Source organism: Carcharodon carcharias, chromosome 3 (assembly GCF_017639515.1).
Source record: "Carcharodon carcharias isolate sCarCar2 chromosome 3, sCarCar2.pri, whole genome shotgun sequence".
Classification (NCBI taxonomy): domain Eukaryota; kingdom Metazoa; phylum Chordata; class Chondrichthyes; order Lamniformes; family Lamnidae; genus Carcharodon; species Carcharodon carcharias.
In genome coordinates this window covers 30,641,075-30,664,609 of record NC_054469.1, presented here as the reverse complement: position 1 = coordinate 30,664,609, position 23,535 = coordinate 30,641,075, and the positions used below count along the sequence as shown (strand labels likewise).

The 23,535-nt window shown below is 42.5% G+C and overlaps 1 protein-coding gene across 1 annotated transcript in view; it reads right to left on the bottom strand.

Moving 5' to 3' along the window:
* dpp6a (dipeptidyl-peptidase 6a) overlaps window positions 1–23,535 on the bottom strand; it is a 1,248,500-nt gene that overhangs the window by 25,780 nt on the left and 1,199,185 nt on the right. Inside the window, exons 19-23 of the mRNA XM_041184706.1 lie at window positions 21,638–21,725; window positions 15,302–15,371; window positions 12,613–12,807; window positions 6,833–6,887; window positions 4,820–4,937 (exon numbers count right to left, since the gene is read on the bottom strand). Coding sequence (XP_041040640.1) covers window positions 4,820–4,937; window positions 6,833–6,887; window positions 12,613–12,807; window positions 15,302–15,371; window positions 21,638–21,725 — 526 coding nt within the window. The remainder of the gene's footprint in view (window positions 1–4,819; window positions 4,938–6,832; window positions 6,888–12,612; window positions 12,808–15,301; window positions 15,372–21,637; window positions 21,726–23,535) is intronic.

Genomic DNA, 23,535 nt, shown 5'->3' with positions numbered 1-23,535 from the left:
AATTAACAGCGCAAATAGACGTAAATGGGTAAAATGTGCTTGCGATTACGGAGGCATGGCTGCAGGGTGACCGAGGCTGGGAACTGAATATCAAAGGCTACTTGATATTTAGGAAGAACAGGCAAAAAGAGAAAGGAGGTGGGGTGGCGTTGTTAGTTAAGGATGGAATCAATGCAATAGTGAGAGAGAATATACGCTCTGAAAAGCAAGATGTAGAATCAGCCTGGCTGGAGCTAGGAAGCACCAAGGGGCAGAAAACATTAGTAGGAGTTGTCTACAGACCTCCAAATAGTAGTGATAAAGCAGAGGATAGCATTAAATAGGAAATTAGAGATGCATGTAACAAGGGTGCTACATTAATCATGGATCACTTCAATCTACGTATAGACTGGGCAAACCAAATTAGCAATAATACTGTGGCGGGTGAATTCCTGGACTGTGTACGAGATGGATTTTTAAAACAGTATGTTGAGGAACCAACTAGGGAACAGGCTATCTCAGATTTGATATTGTGCAATGAGAAGGGGTTAATGAATAACCTTGTTGTGCGGGGTCCTTTAGGGAACAGTGACCATACATGATAGAATTCTTCATTAGGATGGAAAGCGAAGTAGTCAGATCCAAAACTAGGGTCCTAAATCTAAACAAAGGAAACTACGGAGGTATGAGAGGTGAGTTGGCTGCGATAGATTGGTGAACTTCATTCAAAGGCATGATAGAGGACAGGCAATGGTTAATATTTAAGGAAAGGATGCAGGAATTGCAACAGTTATATATTCCTTTTTGGCACAAAAAGCACAACAGGAAAAGTATTGCAACCATGGCTAACAAAAGAAATTAAGGATAGTATTAGATCCAAGGAAGAGTCACATAAAGTTTCTAGATAAAGTAGCAAGCCCAAAGATTGGGAGCAGTTTAGAATTCAGCAAGGCTGATTGATTAAGAAGGGAAAAATAGAGTATGAAAGTAAACTTCCAAGGAACATAAAAGCGGACTGTAAAAGCTTCTATAAGTATGTAAGAAGAAAAAGATTAGTGAAGACAAATGTTACAGTCTGCAACAGGAGAATTTATAATGGAGAACAAGGAAATGGCAAAGCAATTAAACAACTACGTTAGTTCTGTCTTCACGGAGGAAGACACCAATAACTTCCCAGAAATGATAGGGAACCAAGGGTCTAGTGAGAAGGGCGAATTGAAATAAATACAAAATTCAATTGAGAACCAAGATGAATAGAGAAGGTTCAGAGGGGAGGTGAAAGAGCATATTAGAGAAGCGAAGAGGGATTATGAGAAAAGACTGGCAGCCAGCATAAAGGGAAATCCCAAAATCTTCGATATGTATAAATAAATAATAAAAGGGTGGTAAAAGGAGTAGTAGGGCTGATTAGGGACCTCAAAGGGAAATCATACGTGGACAAAGGGGCCCATGGCTGTGGTATTAAATGAATTCTTTGCATCTGTCTTTACCAAGGAGGTAGATGCTACCCAGGCCATGGTGACAAATGAGGAAATTCTGTCACTAGAAGGGTTCAAAATTGATAAGGAGGAAGTGTTGAATAGACTGTCGGTACTTAAAGTTGACAAGGCAGCGGGACTGGATGAGGTGCATTCAAGAATATTGAAGAAAGTGAGAGTAAAAATTGCACTGGCCATAATCTTTCAGTCTTCCCCAGACTCAGGGGAGGTGCCAGAGGACTGCAGAATTGCAAACATTATGCCTTTGTTCAAAAAAGGTTATAAGGATAAGCTTAGCAGTTACAGGCCAGTCAGTTTAACTTCAGTGGTGGGCAAGATTCTAGAAACAATTATTCGGGATAGAATTGGTAATCACATGGAAAAATATGGGTTGATAAGGAACAGCCAGCATGGATTTCTAAATGGGAAATTGAGTTTAACTAACTTGCTGGAGTTTTTTGAAGAGGTAACAGAAAAGGTTGATGAGGGTAATGCTGTTGATGTGGTGTACATGGACTTTCAAAAAGCATTTGCTATAGACTTGTGAGAAAAGTTATTGTACATGGAATAAAAGGGACAGTATCAACGTTGGTACAAAATTGGCTAAAAAACAGAAAGTAGACAATCCCGGTCAATGGATATTTTTTGGGCTGGAGGAAGGTTTGTAGTGGAGTTTCCCAGGGGTTGGTATTGGGACCTTTGCTTTTCCTGAGATATATTAATGACCTAGATCTTGGTGTGCAGGGGACAATTTCAAAGTTTGTGGATGATACGAAGCTTGGGAGTATTGTAAACTGCGAGGAAGACAATGTAGAACTTCAAAATGATATAGACAAGTTGGTGCAGTGGGCAGATAGGTGGCAGATGAAGTTCAATGTGAAGTGTGAGGTGATGCATTTTGGTAGGAAGAACATGGACAGACAATAAAAAATAAGGGGTGAAATTTTGAAGGGGGTGCAGGATGACCTGGGGGTATATGTGCATAGATCATTGAAGGTGGCAAGACAGGTGGAGAGCACTTAATAAAGCATATAGTATCCTGGGCTTTATTAATAGGGGCATGTAGTACAAAAGCAAAGATGTTATGCTGAATTTATATAAGACACTCATGAGACCTCAGCTGGAGTACTGCGTACAGTTCTGGGTGCCATATTATAGGTAGGATGTGAACACATTGGAAACAGTGCAGAAGAGGTTTACAAGAATGGTTCCAGGGATTAGAAACTTCAGGTATAAGGATGGATTGAAGAGGTTGGGACTGTTCTCCTTGGAGAGAAGAAGGCTAAGAGGAGATTTGATAGAGATGTTGAAAATCATGAGGATCTGGACAGAGTAGATAGGAAGAAGCTGTTCCCACTTGCAAAATGATCAAGAACGAGAGGGCACAGATTTAAATTGATTTACAAAAGAAGCAAATGTGATGTGAGAAAAAGCTTTTTCACACAACAAGTGGTTCGGGTCTGGAATGCACTGCCTGGAAGTGTGGTGGAGGCAGGTTCAATTGAGGCATTCAAGAGGGCATTGGATGATTATTTGAATAGAAGCAATGTGCAGGGATATGGGGAAAAGGCAGGGCAATGGTACTAAGTCATAATGTCATTTGGGGAGCCGGTGCAGACACAATGGGTTAAATGGCCTCCTTCTGTGCCGTTAAAATTCTGTGATTCATATGAAGAGAGTCTAGGTTGACTCAGCCTGTATTCACTAGATTTTAGAACAATGAGATGGGATCTCATTGAAATCTATAAAATTCTGACAGGGCTGGACAGACCGGATGCAGGAATGATGTTTCCTCTAGCTGGGGGTCTAGAACAAGGGGTCACAGTCTCAGGATACGGGGTAGGCCATATAAGACTGAGATGCAGAGAAATCTTTTCACTCAAGAGGGTGAACCTCTGGAATTCTCTACCACAGAAGGCTGTAGAGGCCAATTCCCTGAATATACTTAAGAAGAAGATAGATTTCTAGACACTAAAGAAGCCACGGGGTATGGGGAGAGAGCGGGAGTTTGGCGTTGAGATATGTGATCAGCCATGATCTTATTGAATGGCGGAGCGAGCTCGAAGGGCCGAATACCCTTGTCCTGCTCCTGTTTTTTATGTTTCTATGTTTAAAAACCTCCTGATGTCAATTCTAATTTTACTTTGTACTGGTTTGAAGCTGTTACTTCCATAATTTAACCCTTACGCATTATCCATCTTATATCGTTCCATAAAAATCACCTGTCGGATATTTCTTTTCAGATTGAATAGTCCTATTTTATCCAGTCTTTTTTCATAAATTAGCATCAAAAACCACACCTGTGACTTGACATCCCGTAGGTGCCAGAATATTTTATTACTGGCACAATATTTAAGGAAATGTAGTGAGATCCAGGGATCAAGTAGACGAGCTTTACTACTGTGTTCTTGCCAACTTTTTAAAAAAAATTATTCGATCATGGGATGTGGGCATCACTGGTTAGGGCAGCATTTATTGCCCATCCCTTAATTGCCCTTGAGGAGGTGGTGGTGAGCTGCCTTCTTGAATTGCTGCAGTCTGTGTGGAACGGCGATATATTTCCAAGGCAGGATGGTGAGTGGCTTGGACAGGAACTTGCAGGTGGTGGTGTTCCCATCTATCTGCTGCCCTTGTCCTTCTAGGTGGTAGAAGTCATGGGCAACTGCAATTATTGGCCACCACTTAATCTCCTTGCCTTTGGTAAGGTTTAGAATATACATTCAATCTGACCACAACTCAAGAGTATGAATTAATAGAAACATTTATTTCACATTAACCAGGTAAATGAAGATTACCATGTGAAAATCAAGATAAACATCCCACATGACTTCACAGAAGTGCAAGGTACTGAGCTAAAGGAGGAGTGGTTAGGAAGGATGTCCAAAAACTTGATCAAGGACAGCCTTCAAGAGGGAGAGGGAAGTAGGTGGTGGAGAGGTTTAGGCAAGGAATTTCTATTAAACGTCAAGCCTAGAGGGTTGAAATCACTGTTGCCGATGGTGGGATAGAGGGAGGGAAGATGTTAAAGGTCAGTCAGAGGAACAGAGATCAAGCAGGGTTGCTGGACTGATGGATAATCCAGAGGTCAGGAAGGGCGTGACCAAGAGGGATTTAAACATTATGTTGAGAATGTTAAATGTGAGGTTGCGACACTGGAAGTCAATGTAGATCAGTGAAGACAGGGGCAATGGAAGGGAGGGAATTAGTGTGGAACAAGATTAGGATAGCAAAGTTTTGGATGATTTGAATTCCATGGAGAATAGGAAGCTTACCAAGAGAGGATTGGCACTGAGTCAGCAGGTGACAAAAGGGTGAGATTTCCAGGTGGGCTGAGAGAGGGAATTTTGCAAGCTGATACTTACCGTATAGTTTAAAGTCTGTGATTGGAGAAAGTGCAATTCCACACTTGAATAAAGCATTTTTTTTGTCAAATTCTTTTTCTGTGGTAAGCAACATCAGACTTAAATAACCACCATAGGCCTGGAGAAAGTAAACAGGAAAAGTTAATCTTTCACATGATGACAGTTAATACCTCTAGTATAAGTGCAGTATTTGGACATCAGTAAGGCAAAAACATAATTCTTGTAAAGTTCAGTTAATGAGGCACGTGAACATATTATTGGAATTATAATGATATTTTTATGGGATTATACGATGACATTATTTATCCTTGTTGGACTGTAAAATTTTCCCATTATCATTTACTCCTTGAAGATAAGTGTGGTAGTTTGCATTATCCAATGCAATAAGCATGCAACTGTATCAATGTCTCACCATCACCCCCGCCCCACCTACAGGATCCTTGTATTGAATTATCACAAACAGCATATTTTAATCCATTCATGGGATGTAAGCTAGGCCAGCATTTATTGCCCAAAGTGAACTGTCCTTAAAAAGGTGGTGATGAGCCGCCTGCTCGAACTGCACTGGAGTCCTTGTGTTGTAGGTTCCCTCATAGTACTATTAGATGCAGAGTTCCAGGATTTTGACCCAGTGAAGGAATGTCCATATTGTTCCAAGTCAGGATGGTGTATGACTTGAAGGGAGCTTGAAGGTGGTGGTGTTTCCAGGTGTCTGCTGCCCTTGCTCTTCTAGGTGGTAGAGGTCCCGGGTTTGAATGTTGTTGTTGAAGAAACCTTAGCACATTGCTGCAGTGCGTCTTGTAGATGGTACACACGTGCTGCTGATGGAGGGAGTGAACACCCTTAAAAAAGATGGTTATCATGAAAATTGTTTGGTGCACTACTGGTGACATTTTTATTCTCACATGATGAGATAAAGTTTCCATTATGAGCACAGAAGAACACACTGGACTGAATGTTCACAGCTCTTCACTCTTGGTGTAACTCCAGCATAATGTTAGGGTTACTGTGGGGCCTTTTAGGGAGCAAAGCCTCTCTTCCAAGACAATTAATGCTGGAAGGGTGGGGCCGGGGCTGGGGGGGGGAGGCGGTGGTTGGTGGGGTCAGCGGGGAGGGAGCGGTGGCAGTTTGTGGGAGCTAGGATGTGGAACCCCAGGGGGTTCCCTTTGTCTCTAGCCCTCTGAAGAACCTATTGACTGGCCCATCAAAGGGTGTACATGGGTTGCAGCTGGGGGAACCAAAATGGGGATGGCTGGAATCCCAGTTACAAAGGACCAAGTTTTAAGAAGGGAAAAGTTAAGTGTTCTTTCTGCAGGAACACTACCCCACTCTCCACTCTTCCACCACCACACCACCGCTGCAGCATTGTGATATCGGTCCCAAAATCCACCTCTCCATGCCCAGCAAACACAGGTGGCTCAGCAGAACAGGCCTCATGTGGGTTAATCCCAACACTAAACGCAGGAGGCTCCCTCTAACACCTCTGGAGATTTTACGTCCTCCATTCTACATATGATCCAAAGAAGGCCATTAAAGTACATTATGTCAGAAGTAATATTCATTAACAAGGGGGCACTCACATTCAAAACATGATTCGTTCTTCACTATTCAATGTGTCTTCTGACCATGGGTTACACAGAAGGTGACTCACTCACCTGAGGGGCAGAAATTCCGTGATCCCAAGGTCTTGGCCATGTGGTTGCAACACATACATGCCTGAACTGGAAGGACTGAAGCCGGCCCGACATTGGGCAGGTATCTGTCATATTGCCTCCACAGGAAGACAGTTGTCCTTTCCACAGCAGCAAAGTTTGGGCTGGCTGCCTTACGGGCAGCAATCTCAGATGAGAGCCAGGAAGGGTGGGCAGGGTGGGTGAGGGTGAGGTGGGGAGGTGAAGGACAGTGTGAGATGTGCTATAGAGCCAAACAGAGAGCTCTTGCTACTCCTGGATCCACATCAAAATTGAAAGAAAAAAAATATTATGAAAAACATTTCGCGAAGTATAACATTACCTGTCCAAACACTCCAACTCTGCTTGCGTCAATGTACTCTTCCTTTAAGAGGCTCCTAAAATTAAAGCACAGAACAGGTCACATTGAGGAGTCTAGGGAGCCTGTTTTGTTTTGTCAAGTGTTAATTTTAACAGGCTCTTCCGAGATGTATGATGACAATTGTGTATTGTTTTTAAACTGTGGAGCAGTATAAAATAACAGTGGCACAAGAAAGTCTAAAAAATAAGGCAATGGGATAAACTTAACAGATTCAATATAAAAGTTATAAAAAAATACAATGGAGAAAATAATGAGACTTCATTCAGAGAAATCTCCAGCAATGAATGATTTTCATACTCAGGGTATCAAAAGACATAACTCAGGAAATCACAAATATATTAGTCATAAGTTTTCAAAGCTCACTTTAGGAACCGCAGCCTTAGATTGAAAAAATTCCATTATAGAATCACTGAATAGTTTCAGCTCAGGAGACCATTCGGCCTGTTGTGTCTGTGCTGGCTCTCTGAAGGAGCAATTCACCTCATGTCACTCCCCTTACTTTCCCCCGTAGCCCTGTATTCTTCCCTTTCAGATAATGATCCAATTCCCTTGATTGAACAAGCCTTCACCACACCTTCAGGCAGCACATTCCAAACCTAACTACTCATTGCATGGAAAAATCTTTCCTCATGTCGCCATTGCTTCTTTTGCCAATTACCTTAAATCTTTGTCCTCTTGTTCTCAATCCTTTCATGAAATCGGAACAGTTTCTCCCTATCTGTCCATAGCCCTCATGATTATGAATGCCTCTATCAAATCTCCTCTCAGCCTTCCCTTCTCCAAGGAAAAACCAGCTTCTCCAATCTGAAGTAACTGAAATTCAACATCCCTGGAACCATTCCCACAAATCTTTTCTGCACCTTCTCAAATGTCTTCACATCCCACTGAAAATGAGGTGCCCTGAACTGGATGTAATGCTCCAAGCAAAGCCGAAACAACGTTTTATATAAGTTTAATAACGGAGAGAGAGAAAAACCAGGTTATAACAAATCTGTTAGTTGAATCTCAAAATGTGAGTAAGTTACTGGAATCTACCATGAGATACTGAGTGACTGAACAAGCGTATAAGAATCAGCATGGATTTGTGAGGGATATGTCATGTCTGACTAATCTGGTTGAATTTTTCACTAGCATTGTTGACACTGAAGTCACAATGGATTTTGCCTATATGGGCTTCCAGAAAGCATTTGATAAAGTTCCTCACAAGAGATTTGCAAAAATGAGAGCAAATGAATGGAGGCAACCTTGTGAAATAGGTCAGTAATTGACTGGGAGATAGGAGACCAAGGGTAGGGATAAATTGTTCATTTTCTGCTTGGCAGGGAGTGATTTAGCCTCCTACAGACCTGTGCTGGGGCTCGGCTTTTCACCATAAATATTAATGACTTAAATGGGACTTGTTGGTACAGAAAATGCGGTCTCCAACTGAATTTGCACCAAATGTATGAATGAGCCTCACAGGGATAAGTAACATTTCGACCCTGTCCTTAAATGTCTATTACCATCCATAACAGAGGAATAGCAGGATATCCTGCTATTGTGCAAGAATATGACAAAGTATAATGGAAGTGTAATGATCATGGTAGAGACCATTAACATTTTCAATTTTTTTAAAGAATCATTTAACTAAAAGAATGAAGCCAGAAAGTTCACAGTTTAAACAAAAGAACTTTCTTGTCCTTCGTCAGTTCTCTGCCCAAATGCAAGTCCTGCCCACAGTGCAACAACCTACTTGACCTCATCCTCACCAGTCTATCTATTGCAGATGCAACCGTCTATGACAGTATCGGTGGGAATGACTGCCGCGCAGTCCTTGTGGAGACGAAGTCCAGTTTTCACATTGAAGATGCCCTCCATCATGTTGTATGGCACGACCACCATGCTGATTGGGATTTCAAACAGGTTTAGCAACTCAAAACTGGACATCCATGAGGCGCTGTGGGCCATCAGCAGCCTCAACCACAATCTGTAACCTCACGGCCCGGCATATCCACCAGTCTACCATTACCATCAAAACGGGGGATCAACCCTGGTTCAGTGAAGAGTGCAGGAGGGCTGCCAGGAGCAGCACCAGGCATGCCTAAAAATGATCGGTCAAACTGGTGAAGCTACAACACAGGACTACTTGCATGCCAAACAGCAGGAGTAACATGCGATTGACAGAGCTAAGCAATCCCACAACCAATGGATCAGATCTAAGCCCTGTCACATCTAGTCATTGAATGGTGGTGGACAACTGAACAACTAACTGGAGGAGGAGGCTCCTCAAATATCCCCATCCTCAATGATAGGGGAGACATGCACATCAGTGCAACAGACAAGGCTGAAGCATTTGCAACTATCTTCAGCCAGAAGCGTCTGGTGGATGATCCATCTCACCCTCCTCCTGAGGACCCCAGCATCACACATGCTAGTATTCAGCCAATTTGATTCACTCCACATGATATGAAAGAACAGCTGAAGGCACTATATTTTGACCCTTTAACTTGTTGACTTTTTTTTCTATTGCTCCTCTCTCAGGCAAACTGGTCCCGTGATCATTTCCTGGAACCCAGTTTTGTTTTTACAGAAATCAGATTCTAATTCTTCACCACCCCACATAAAATATGTTTTGTTCCCCCCAAAGGTGATGGGCCATCACAAAAGTTAACACTTGAGTTATAACACTTCATCACAAGTGTACTTAATATGTTAATTCACCTGTTCTTGCCACAGAAGTTAATTTAATTTCTTTAATGTTTCCAGCACTTTCTACTTCAGTTTTAGATTTTCAGCAGTTCACTCCTCATTTAACCAAGTTGAAAGACTACATATTATTTTCCTGTTTTGAAAATTTCTCGGGCTCCTATATGGATATATTGGCATTGATTGAGAGTTGGTTAGCGGACAGGAAACAGGGAGTAGGAATAAATGGGTCTTTTTTGGAGTGGCAGTCAGTGACTAGTTGGGTACTGCAGGGATCAGTGCTTGGGCCCCAGCTATTCAAAATATATGTCAATGATTTGGATGAGGGGACCAATTGCAAGATTTCCAAATTTGCCAAAGACACAAAACTTGGTGGGAGTGTGAGCGGTAAGGAGAGTGTTAAGAGGCTTCAAGTTGATTTAAACAGTTGAGTGAGTGGGCAAATACATGGCAGATGCAGTATAATGGGATAAGTGTGAAGTTAACCACTTTGGTAGGAAAAACAGAAGGGACCTGGGCGTCCTTGTACACCAATCACTGAAAGCGAGGATGCAGGTGCAGCAAGCAGTTAAGAAGGCAAATGGTATGTTGGCCTTCATTGTGAGAGGACTTGAGTACAGGAGCAAGGATGTCTTACCGCAGCTGTACTGGGCCTTGGTGAGACCACACTGGAGTATTGTGTACAATTTTGGTCTCCTTACCCAAGAAAGGGAATACTTGTCTTAGAGGGAGTGCAGAGAAGGTTCACCAGACTCATTCCTGGGATGGCAGGATTGTTGTATGAGGAGAGATTGGGCTGACTGGGCTTGTATTTACTGGAGTTTAGAAGAATGAGAGGAGATCTCATTGAAACATAAAATTCTGACAGGGATGGATAGACTGTCTGCAGGGATGATATTTCCTCTGGCTGGGGCGCCTAGAACAAAGGGTCACAGTCTCAGGATATCGGGTAGACCATTTAGGACTGAGATGAGGAGAAATTTCTTCACTCGGAGGGTGGTGAATCTATGGAACTCTCTACTACAGAAGGCTGTGGAAGCCAAGTCACTGAATATATTTAAGAAGGAAATTGATAGATTTCTAGATTCTAAAGACGCCAAGGGGTATGGAGAGCGTGTGGGAGTACGGCACCAAGATAGACGATCAGCCATGATCATATTGAATGGTGGAGCAGGCTCGAAGGACCAAATGACTTATTCCTGCTCCTATTTTCTATGTTTCTAATACCATCTCATAAAGTAATTGCAGAACTAAGCATTTGCAGCCAGACCAATGCATCTGCAATAAAAACCTTGCAAGATTGTTTCTTGACATAGATTTACAATGGTTTTTGGACAAATACAGCACTGCAATTAGGTATTAAGGCTCAGGGAGCAAATAACCTGCCATCTGAACCTTCAGGTACTCACAGTGATCACCATTCAATTGTATTAATGACCAGCAAATTGTAACTCCAGGATTATAAGCTTCCCACAGTCAACAATTTTACTTAATAGCATTGAATCCGGAAGTGATATATGCTAAGTCTTGTGAATATTAATAATTGGTTTTTCAATTCTGGCTTCTTGGAAGCACATTTGAAACAGCCTCAGGAGTTCATCAACTGTGCTCTTCTCTGCCGATGCTGAGTTTTTCCAGGTATTTCTGTGTTTGTTTTTGTTCAGGAGTTCATCAGTTCCCCTTTGTTATTGAAGACAGTTGTTTCTTGCGTGCGTAGAGCCATCGGTTATGTGTTTGAGTGTGGTTGTGAAGCCCGACTGCAGACCTGCATGTCTTTGCACAGTGCAGGCAAGGATGAATTGTCTGGTTTTGTTGGGACTGCTTGGTCTTTCTAGCTTGCCTTTTGGCCTTATCTGCCTGTATTCTCTGCTGTTCGAAGGAAATAACACCATTGCATGAGATCGCTCCCCAGGCGGTTCTTTCTTGCGCATTTTTCTCCCAGTCTGTGGTGGACATGCTATATTTTCAGAAACTTGCCTGAAGGGAGTCCTTGAACCTTAATCTCAGCCTATCTCACAAGTGGTGGCCAAGTTTAAGTTGTGAATACATGATTGTCATAGCGATTTAATCGTACAACATGTCCACTTCATCTGAACTGGGCTCTGTGGATGAGTGCTTCAATTCTGGACATTTCTGCTCTTCTGAAGTACCTCGGTATTGGGCACTTTGGCCTTCCATTTGATGCTCATGATGTTCCAACTGCATCCCATGTGGAACCAGTCCAACTGCTTAACATATCTGGAGTAGGCAGTCCACGTCTCACAAGTACATAGGAAGGAAGGTATGATTGCAGCTTTGTACACAGTAAGTTTTGTTGTTAGTCTGATATCTTGTTTCCATCAGTCTCTTTCTTGTCTAAGAGAGACAAATACCGAACCTGCTCTGGCAATTGTATTTGCCACCTAGCTGCCAATGTAGACATTTCTGGAGACTGTGCTTCCGAGATAAGTGGTTGTGTCATTGATAGTTATAGTAGGTGGGGTATAGTCAGAGTTTGGCGGTGATTGCTTTGAGAACCTCTGCCTTCCTTAAGCTGATGGTTAGCCTCAAGTCTATGCTGATCAGCATGATATGAGGAATTTCTATAAAGCCCTGAAGACTGCGTATGGTCCTCCCTCACGCGGCTACTCACCTGTTCTCAGCACTGACAGAGTACTTCTCCTGACGGACAGGACAGTTATCAAAGAGCACCAGCTTGAGTACTTTAGGGGTGTGCTTAATCACCCATCCACTGTAAATGGAGCAGCTGTAGACAAGCTTCCAGACTGCTCAAATATGAAAACCTGGACAACAAACCCTTTGTCATGGAGCTTGGAAAAGCTTTCAGATCCTTAACATTAAGGAAAGCTCCAGGTTCAGATGGGGACCCGGGAGAAATTTATAACTCTGCGGGACCCCAGCTAGCCATCAAATTCAGGAGATAATGACAAAATTAATGGGCATTTGATGAGGCTAATGAGAGGAACAACCTGACAAGACCTTTTTCTACAACGCTTTATTTATTCAAAAACATGCCGGAGATGCACCTATGGTGTTTAACATTAAAAGGTACTTACTTCAAAGCATCTGTTTGATCCTTTACTTCCACCGTCCCCAGGTTTTTCTTTATCTCATACAAGAGTTTAGTGCCTTGGAAACCACTGCCGCGTCCATCGAATTTTACCACAATGGTGTTGAATGAACTGACAAGTACAGTTGTCCAATCGACTTGGAATTGCTCTGTGACAATCTGGCAACCAGGACTATCACCACTGTAAGAAAAAAGAAACACAGGTTCATTCATCAGGTGAGGGGGTTATTTTTATGAAACAGGTTATTATGATCTGGAACGTACCGCCTGAAAGAAAGAATAGGGCCAGAATGTTTCCCTCGTCGGGCGGGCTCAGTGGGGGCGATCGGGAAGCCCCTGCATGCTGACGGCAATATTCTAGCCTATAAGATCAATGCTCCTGAGCTGGTTTCCAGTGCTTACACTGTTGAATCTAGCTCCCTTAATCTCAGCAACATACTCCTAGGCCCATCAAAACCATGTCTACATGCTTTCCATTGGGTTAAGGGAGCTACATGTGAGTTCCATGTACTGTTGTCTGGATGTCGATCTCACTAAATTCAATTTTTAAAAAAAGATAGCTTCAGCAGGAGAATAGCTAAAGATTCTCCTTCTTAATTCCTTAAAATGTCTTCAATGCTGAATGTTATACATACCTAAAATTAAATTCTGAAGAGTTGGGCCACAGGGCTTAATTTCCTCAGAGTTGTTTTACACTCTAAGTTAACACATTCACACTAAGTTGTGTATTATTTCAATATGGTCAGCAGCATGTTTAAGGTACACGTTGTTACATTTGGTAAGCTCTAAGCATTATTAATCACCTCTTTATTTTAAATTTCAACACCAATGCATGGCCTCATGATAAATCTTTTAAAAGTTACGTCTGAGCACTAGCTGGGAGATGGTGGCAAAGTGGTAATGTCACAAGTCATCCAGAGGCCCAGACTAATGCTCTGAGGATATATGTTCAAATCCTCCTACATGTGATTCCAAATCCACAGCAATCTGGTTGACTTTGAAATGGCTGAGCAAGCTACAAGGTTCAAGGGCAATTAGGGATGGGGACCAAATGGTGGTCTTAATTACAGGCAATGATTATATCCCATGAAAGAATGAACTTAAATAAAAGTATTCAATGAATTATGCACATTTTACTGGGCTAGCCATATAAATACTGTGGCTACAAGAGCAGGTCAGAGGCTAGGAATCCTGCAGCAAGTAACTCACCTCCTGACTCCCCAAAGCCTGCCCACTATCTACAAGACACAAGTCAGGAGCTTGATGGAATACTCTCCACTTGCCTGGATGAGTGCAGCTCCAACAACACTCAAGAAGCTTGATGTTATCCAGGACAAAACAGCCTGCTTGATTGGCACCCCTTCCACAAACATTCAGTCCTTCCATCACTGATGCACAGGGTCAGCAGTGTGTACCATCTACAAGATGCACTGCAGAAACTCACCAAGGCTCCTTAGGCAGCACTGCCACCAACTAGAAGGTCATGCGCAGCGGATAGATGGGAACACCACCACCTGCAAGTTCCCCTCCAAGCCACTCACCATCTTGACTTGGAAATATATCACCGTTTCTTTGCTGGGTCAAAATCCTGGAACTGCCCCCCTAACAGCACTGTGGATGTACCTACACCACATGGACTGCAGCAGTTCAAGAAGGCAGCTCACCACCAGCTCTCAAGGGCACTTAGGGGTGGGCAATAAATGCTGGCCTAATCAGCGACATCCACATCCTGTAAATGAATAATAATAAAAAAATCCTTCTTGGGATGTGGGTGTTGCTGGCTAGGCCAGCATTTATTGCCCACCCCTAGTTACCCTTGAGAAGGTGGTGGAGAGCCTTCTTCTTGACCTGCTTGCTATCAGGAAGGGAGTTCCAGGATTTTGACCTGGTGATAATTAAGGACCATATGTTTCTAAGTCAGGATGATGTGTGGCTTGGAGGGGAACCTGGAGATGGCATTGTTCCCATGCTGAAAGAAGCTGGTACAATTTTGAACAAAATCTGATAAGTAGAACTGATTTGCCTGGCACAGGATTAATTATGTTTCTTTTATACATATCTAAGGATAAACTTCAATAATGCTTGTCATCTTGAAATGTCAGATGCAACATGGCCTGCCAACATTCCTTCTTCAACCGACACCATTAAAAAAACAGATCAACTGACTATCTGGCTAATTGCTTTTAGTTGGATGAAGTAGGTACAAAATGGCTGCTGTGGCACCTAGGTAACAGTCCCTAAAATAATTCCACATAAGAACATCCTGTGTTAATCCAGGTATTTTAGACAGCTGCTGTCTTGTGCATAAAGCATGGAATTGGTCAAGCATCATAAAAATGGCACTCCCCATTTAAATTAAACTACAAAGGAATTGCAGGATGAAAAAAAACCAGAGCTCATAGAGTTCACCGCCTATCATCCTGGTAGCTGTATACTACAAAAATGACATTGTTGGCTAATCATTGCAATCAATCTCAGTCAATTAGTCTACAACAGGTCCAGAAATGATGTGATGAAAAGTGATGGAGAGCTCTGGGGACCATTGGCCCATTCTTCCTATGTCTTATGTAATTGAAATCTAAGCAATCTAAATCAACGAGAGCAGAGTGCTCTGACCAGAAGAATATTTATAAAACTAAGCCCCGTTTCGACCACAAGTCTAAAATAATACTCACACAATAAGTAACAAAGGATATTGGGACTTATTTGAGAACGCTGCTGGCTTTATTATTTGCATTTTCAGTGCTGAAAAACAGTAAGATACAGCTGCATTAATGTTAACAGTGTCCATAACAATCAAAGAATAAAACACTTCACCAGGACTAATACAGTTTCAAAAACCACACGTATATCTCTTGGCATTTCAAACATTTCTGTGACATTAGTCAGAGAATAAGACAAGGAAGAAAATGATACAATTGTGAAAAGCTATTTTTATTTTAATTAGACTGGGTTTAAGCTAAGTAAGTCTAACTGTGATACCCCTTTGACCAATCTGCCCTGGTATCTCCTTACTTTATAACATTCCTATGAAGTGTCTTGGGACATTTTTTTTCCTGTTGAAGGTGCTATATTAATATTTGTTTCTGTTATTTGTTATTGTGCTTGGTGTTTGCCAATATTTTACATAAACCCAAGACCAATTTCTACCCACTGACTCAAATCACAAGATACATCTGCCTGACGAAGGATATTTGGCCCATTGTAGCTCAAACATTACATTCTCCTATCAAAGTGCCTAGCTGTTTCTTAACTGATTCCAGGATTTTTGTCTCCACTACTCTACTGAACCTTTAGCTTTTGTGTTGATGACTGTGTGTGAAAAAGAAGCTCCTGACATTGAGTCCTGGGTTTGGATTTTCTCGGTTTGAATTTGAGCTCCATTGCTTGGTTGCCGTGGTTCGGTTCGAAATAATCTCCTGTATTTACTTATAAAGTCTGCCTTGTTTTCCTTCGATCATCCTGGTAGTTGCATGATGAAGTTGTTGATTAATTGTAGTGAACAATCTCTATCAATTAGCCTATAAAAGACCCACACATGACAATGAGAAGAACCCCAGTGGTGGAAAGCTTTGGTGGAAACCAAAGGCCCAAAGTCACCGATTCCTTTCAAGCACAGTACACTTCCCACATGTCAGTCTTAATCACTTATATACTGTATCCTAAGATGTCATTTGCTGAAAGAAATCTATCTAATTTGCATTTCCAAACCTTTTGCTAGTTTCTCAAGCTCTGTGAGGTCCGCTCTTCACTACCTCCTTCTTTGCAAGGAAGAAAAACTCAGAAGGTTTTCCAGTCAAAACTCAGTTTTTCACTGCTGCTGCTGGTCAGTCTCAAGGTACTGGAGTCACTAACAGGTCCCTCTGTACCAGCGAACTGTCCTCCCGTGGCAACAGAAGGTCAGCTCCCTGGAATTATTTTTTGGTGCTCCGGATATGTTGTTTGAACGCATAGGGTTGGAATTCCGGGCACTGGGAATCTCAGCGAAGGGCTGCTGACTGCTACCGAGCAACTTTGCTAGCAGGGGAACAATGAAAACCAAGCAGTGGGGTTTTGGGGTATGTGAGGGGATGGCAATGTGCAGCAGGATCATGGGAATCTCTGAGCAGCTGGCTCCTGCAACTCACATACGGCTAACATATTTAGTGAATGAATAAAACCTTGACACTTCTCTTCAATGATTGGTTTTGACCACTCTCCAAAGAGGTATCAAAGCATTGACAAAGTGCTCCAGCCACATTGTGGGGTAGCTGTCTATTTTAAAAGAAAGCTGGCTTTCTTAATTAGCCCAGCATATGGGCCAAGGGACCATCGAAGTGCTGATCCACAATCAATATTATTTAATACTAGACATTGAAGACTGGATATTACAAACACTGCATATCCAACTCATTTACATTGCAGAATCTCCCATGTATGTCTAAGTGAAGGTTTGATTAGCATGAATAGTTGTTAATCCCAGTTGCACAATTTAGATCGCTAACCAGCTGGAGTGTTAAAAAGTCAATTTCCCTTGTTGCTTTGCAGTGACATAAATTGAAATGTAATAGGAAAACAGTTTACAATCGTAGGAAATCGATTAAATTGCAAATTAACACAAAAAACACTTTACACCTAAAGGAAATGAATTAAATTGCCCAGTAGACAATCTGCCAGTCTGAACATCTACCAGTCTGAGAAACAGCCATTTACTATGGCTCATTGTTAAACTGTCCTTAAGCCAAACTTTTATTGCTGACACTGACCCCTCTCCAAAGAAGTATCAAAGCATTGACAAAGTTCTCCAGCCACATTGTGAGGTAGCTGTCTATTTTAAAAGAAAGCTGGCTTTCTTAATTAGCCCAGCATATAGGCCAAGGGACCATCTAAGTGCTGATCCACAGTCAATATTAGGAATTCCATTTGCCTCAATTTTGTTAATCAGCCTTTTATGTACTACTTTTTCAAATGCTTTCTTAAAATCTAAATAGACAACACCCATTGCATTCAATTCATCAATCTACTCTGTTCCCATTAAAATAGAAAACCTTTGATGTGAATATTTTGAATATTTGACTTTGTGTCAGTGAAGAGTAAATGTAGTTTCCATTTCTAGGGATGGGCAATAAATGCTGGCCCAGCCAGCAAAGCCCACATCTCGTGAATGAATTAAGAAAAAAATAGATTTTTTTTTACAAATCCAAGGAACTGAAAGAGGCAGCCAACAGGAGGAAAAGTTTTGACAGACAGCTGTTCCCACAGGACAATATCAAATCCATCGCCTGCAATATTTTATTCACTTTCCCAGAGTCTAGTTAGAAAAAAAAAGCATTTGTGTCAAAAAGTGATGGAGGGATTGGGATCTTCCCATTTAAGGCACCCACGAAGCACAATGAAATACAAAGGTTGACTCTCTTAATTATATCATAATGTAGGAATAGGAGTAGACTATTCAGTCCCTCAAACCTGTTCCGCCATTTAATTAGATCACAGCTGATCTGTATCTTCACTCAATTTATGTACCTTGATTCTGGAACCCTTAATGCCCTTGCTGAGCAACAACATTTCAGGTCTGAACTTCAACTGATCTCCAACGTCCACAGCTGTTTTTGTGGGAGGAAGTTCCGCTAGGCTTTGTGTGAAGAAGTGCTTCTGACAAAACTGCTTCGAAACAAGGTGAGGTAAGGTATCCCTTTGGATAGGGTTCTGGGATGCCTTTGGGAAAGTTGAGGCACCCTTTGAGCTGGTTAAAAGTGAATGCTTTTGTGTTCTCTTTCTATGCATAAATTCATTGGAAATGTCCAGCTGTGTCTAGGAACGATCCAGCTGCCAAGGAGATGTTAAGGAGCTGTCCAGCTATCAAATTTGTCAAAACTAGGTGAATTGGCATGGAAGGGATAATGGCAAAGGATGGTGAGGGTGCATGAGTTGGCATGAATCGGCACTAAGATGGCATTTGGGCATGGGACAATGGGGGAGGGTAGAGGGGCATTAAATTGGCACGGGGTGCGAGGGGCCATAGGGGGTGGGTAGAGAGTAACTAAGTTGGCATGGGGTGTGGGGGCCATGAGGGGGGTATGGGTGGATGGCATGGATTGAGAAAATGGAGTGTGTGGGGGTGGGTGTTGTGGGGGTGAGGGGTGTGGTCTGGAGGGATGTTTTTTGTTTTATTATTAAAGTTGATTTATTTAAACACAGTGCTGGGGCACAGAGGTAGGCCTTATACCTAGCCCGCCTCCGCACCCGGCAGCCTGTGGATTCGTTCCTGGGTTGCCCACCCCAACTCCTGCTTCAGCTCACCTTCCCCGAGCTGAAAATCCCACCTGCAGGGCCATTTTTAAAGGTTGGGCTCACCCAGCCAGGAACTGACCTGACTCTGCACTCCTGACCTGGGGCTGGATATCTGGGCCCACATCTATTGTTCCCTGTCCTGCACGGAAGCCACACTGTGATTCTGGATACACAGAATCAATGAGATGAGCGACAATTTGGTTAGGAACAACCTTTGCAAGAATGTTTCCTGCTGTTGAAAGAATTGATAATCCACGATGATTGTCGCAGATGGACTTGCTCCCTTTCCATTTGTAGGGATGAGCTGTAGAGGCCTTCTCGTAATCTTGGGCCACAGCACCCTGGTTCCAGAGTAGGCAGAAGATACTAGCTAGTTTCCTAACCTTGTGAGTCCCTCCGTACTTGAATACTTCAGGAGGGATGCTGTCAGCTCCCCGTGACTTGCCCATAGAAAGCCGCTTTATGGTCTGAGAAGGATCGAGAGAAGCTCTTCCAGAGCGGGTGTTTTGGAAGTGACTCATTGCACACTACGGATTGTTGATTTAGAAGATTGCTAAAGTGTTCTGCCCAACGAAAGAGAATCTCATGCCTATTTGTTAGGAGCCAATTGCCATCTGCAGAGAGGATGGGTGTCACACTGTTGGATTTGGTGCCAGAGGCTGATCACAGACCTTCATGTTTATCAGCAGCTGCTTGAAGCTCATCAGCCTTGTTTTCCCACACTTGCTTCTTCATCTCTCTTAGTTTGACCGCAACATGTGTCTTGCACGATGGTGTCGAGCGTTCCTTGCTGGTGATTTATTGTCAGATATGCAAGATCTGTGAAAATCATGCACCCCGTCTAGAAGCTTGCCTATGTCGTGGTCATTGATGTCCAACCATCTTGTTGTTTCCGTTTAATGAATCCATGGCCCTCAGATGCCGTGCTCTGAGTAACATCCTTTAATTCTTATCCTTTGGGATGTCAGAAATTCCTGTGGCTAGATTGTGTTCCAGTTCTTGTCTCTTGGCCATATCGTTAAGAACAATTACATCAAGCTTCCTTTGTGGCTTGGCTCTTTATCTTTAAAGACACAATACTTCTGACAAGTTGATGCTCAGACTAATATTCTAAGGGAGCAAGTGGAGTGCATGTCCATGAGACCTCTCTGTTGTACAATAACATAGTCCAACACGTGCCAGTGTTTGGATCTGTTGTTTTCAGTTTTTCTGCTTGTTGGAGGACTGTGTTTGTGAAGTTAGGTCAGACTCTCTGCATTTAGAGAGAAGGAGCTGGCCATTGGAGTTTGCTCTGCCAATACCGTGCAGTCCTCGTACTCCACTATTGAATATGATCATGGCTGATCCTCTATCTCAACGCCATACTCCCGGCAATGGAAAGAATTGCAATATCAGCCTGCTCAGTGGCTCATCTATGAGAAGGACAGCTCCAAAGTCAAACCTGCATCCTTTCAGTTCAGAATCACAGAATTGTTACGATGGAGGACGAGGCCATTCAGCCCATTGTGTCTGTACTGACTTTCCAAATGAGCATTATGACCTACTGCCATTCTCCTGCCTTTTCCCCGTACCCCTACACATTGTTCCTATTAAATAATCATCTAATGCCCTCTTGAATGCCTCGATTGAACCTGCCTCCACCACACTTCCAGGCAGTGAATTCCAGACCTGAACCAGTCACTGTGTGAAAAAGTTTATTCTCACATCAGATTTTCTTATTTTTCAAATCACTTTGAATCTGTGCCCTCTCATTCTTGATCCTTTTATGAACAGGAACAGTTTCTCCCTATCTACTCTGCCCAGACCCCTCATGATTTTGAACATCTCTATCAAATCTCCTTAGCCTTCTCCTCTCCAAGGGGGAATAGTCCCAACCTCTCCAATCTATCTTCATAGCTAAAGTTTATCATCTGTAGAACCATTTTTGTAAACCTCTTCTGCACTCACTTCAATGTGTTCACATCCTTCCTATAATGTGGCATCCAGAACACAATATTCCAGCTGAGGTCTAACTAGTGTCCTATACAAGTTCAGCATAATCTCCTTGCTCTTGTACTCTATGCCCCTATTAATAAAGCCACGATACTGTGTGCTTTATTAACTGCTCCCTCCACCTGTCTTGACACCTTTACTGACTTATGCACATATACACACAGGTCCCTCTGCTCCTGCACAACGTTTAGAGTTGTATCTCTTATTTTGTATTGTCTCTCCATGTTCTTCCTACCAAAATGAATCACCTCACACTTCTCTGCATTGAACTTCATCCCCCACCTACACTTGGGCACACATTGCATCAGTATATTATTAGCTGCCTCGGACGATGGAGTGGGAGAGACTCTGCACATTCCCCATCCACTTAAATGTACTCGACGTGCATGCAGTTCGTCAAGTCATCAACCAGAACATCAGACATACCAAGCCCTGTGGTGATGTGCAAGCAACAATGGCGACAGGTTGAAGATGCTACTGGCAGTCTTCAGTTATAATCTGCCCAAGGGCGGCCTCGAGTGATGTTTGTTCAATTTATATATATAAATATATATATAAAACATATATATGGTAGTTAAACAACAGGCATTTTATTGGGCAATGTTCATTTTACCTCCAGTGGCAAACAGAAACCTAAATTTGTAAAATGCAATAAAAAACCCTTTTAAAATGGATACCTTCAGGATTAAAATGATATTGGTAGGCTGAATCATTCCTTTTGCTGATGATCTGAATGTGCAGATACTTACTGTAATCCTTTATCATAATGTCCTTGTATTCTATTTTGGGCATTTGCATGCTCTCTGTGGCATTTTGAACCTTGTCGTTTTTCTCTAACTCATAACATTTTTCTAAAAGGGGAAAAGAAAGAGCGAATTAGATCTTAACATAGCTTTTTGCCTAATTCAGCTGACACTGCACTATTGGGGTGTAATCAGGCTGTGTAATGTTACTATCCAACACATTCCTATGACATTTCTTGCAGAGTGCCATTGTAATGGGGGCGCTGATTAATTTGCATCATCTTTAACTCATTTCTTGGCTGCACTTAGTGCAGTCTTTTTCAATCTTTCTTTCTTTTTTGTTAAGGGCCTCCATAGTATATTGTGGAAATCTGTGGAACCCCAACCCTCTCTACCCCCTCCCCTCCATATATATTATAAAACAGAAGTGAAAACAAACTAGGACACTATTAAACAAGTGAATGAAGATGCAAATCTTTTAATGATTATTTTTCATCAAATGTAAAACCAATATATCTTAAAATTGAAAAATTTGGTACAATTTTCAAACAACCTAAAAACTGCAGGAACCCTTTCAGGATGATCGCGGAACCTTTGGGTTCTGGAGAACCTTGGGTGAAAAACACTGACTTAGCAACTAAACTTCAAAAGCACATCATTGGCTGTAAAGTGCTTTGCAACGTCCTGAGGTTATGAAAGGCGCTTTATAAATGCAAGTCTTTCTTTCTTTCTATGGTTAGGATATGTGGTCTGGCAGGCACTACCAACATGCTAAATGGGATAGACTTGAAACAGATCCAGCAATTTCATGACTGGGCATCCATGAGGCGCTTGGGCCATCAGCAGCAGCAGGATTGTACTCGAACACAATCTGTAACTTGATGGCCCGGCATATCCCCTGATCTACCATTACCACCAAGCCAGGGGATCATCCCTAGTTCACTGAAGAGTTCAGGAGGGCATGCCAGAGGCAGCACCAGGCAAACCTAAAAATGAGGTGTCAACCTGGTGAAGCTACAACACAGGACTACTTGGTGCCAAATGGCATAAGCAGCAAGACAGAGCTAAGCGATTCCACAATCAACAGATCAGATCTAAGCTCCAGTGTCCTGCCACATCCGGTCGTGAATGGCAGTGGACAATTAAACAACTCACAGGAGCCAGAGGCCTCACAAATATCCCCATCCTCAATGATGGAGGAGCCCAGCACATCTGTGCAAAAGATAAGGATGAAGCATTTGCAACAATCTTCAAGCAGAAGTGCCGAATGGATAGTAATGATTGTTAATTAAAACAATTCTGACTGTAGAAATGGCGGAGGAACTGAATAGGTACTTTGCGTCAGTCTTCACAGTGGAAGACGCGAGTAACATCCCCAAAGTTCAAGAGAGTCGGGGGGCAGAGGTGAGTATGGTGGCCATTACCAAGGAGAAGGTGCTAGGAAAACTGAAAAGTCTGAAGGTGGATAATCACCTGGGCCAGATGGATTACACCCCAGAGTTCTGAAGGAGATAGCTGAAGAGATAGTGGAGGCGTTAGTGGTGATCTTTCAGGAATCATTGGAGTCAGGGAGGGTCCCAGAGGACTGGAAAATCACTAATATAACGCCCCTGTTTAAGAAGGGAGTGAGGCAAAAGATGGGAAATTACAGGCCGATTAGCCTGACCTCAGTCATTGGTAAGATCTTAGAGTCCATTATTAAGGATGAGATTTCAGAATACTTCGATGTGCATGGTAAAATCGGGCAAAGTCAGCATGGTTTCATCAAGGGGAGGTCATGCCTGACAAATCTGTTAGAATTCTTTGAGGAGGTAATGAGTAGGTTAGACAAAGGAGAGCCAATGGATGTTATCTACTTGGACTTCCAGAAGGCCTTTGACAAGGTGCCACACAGGAGGCTGCTC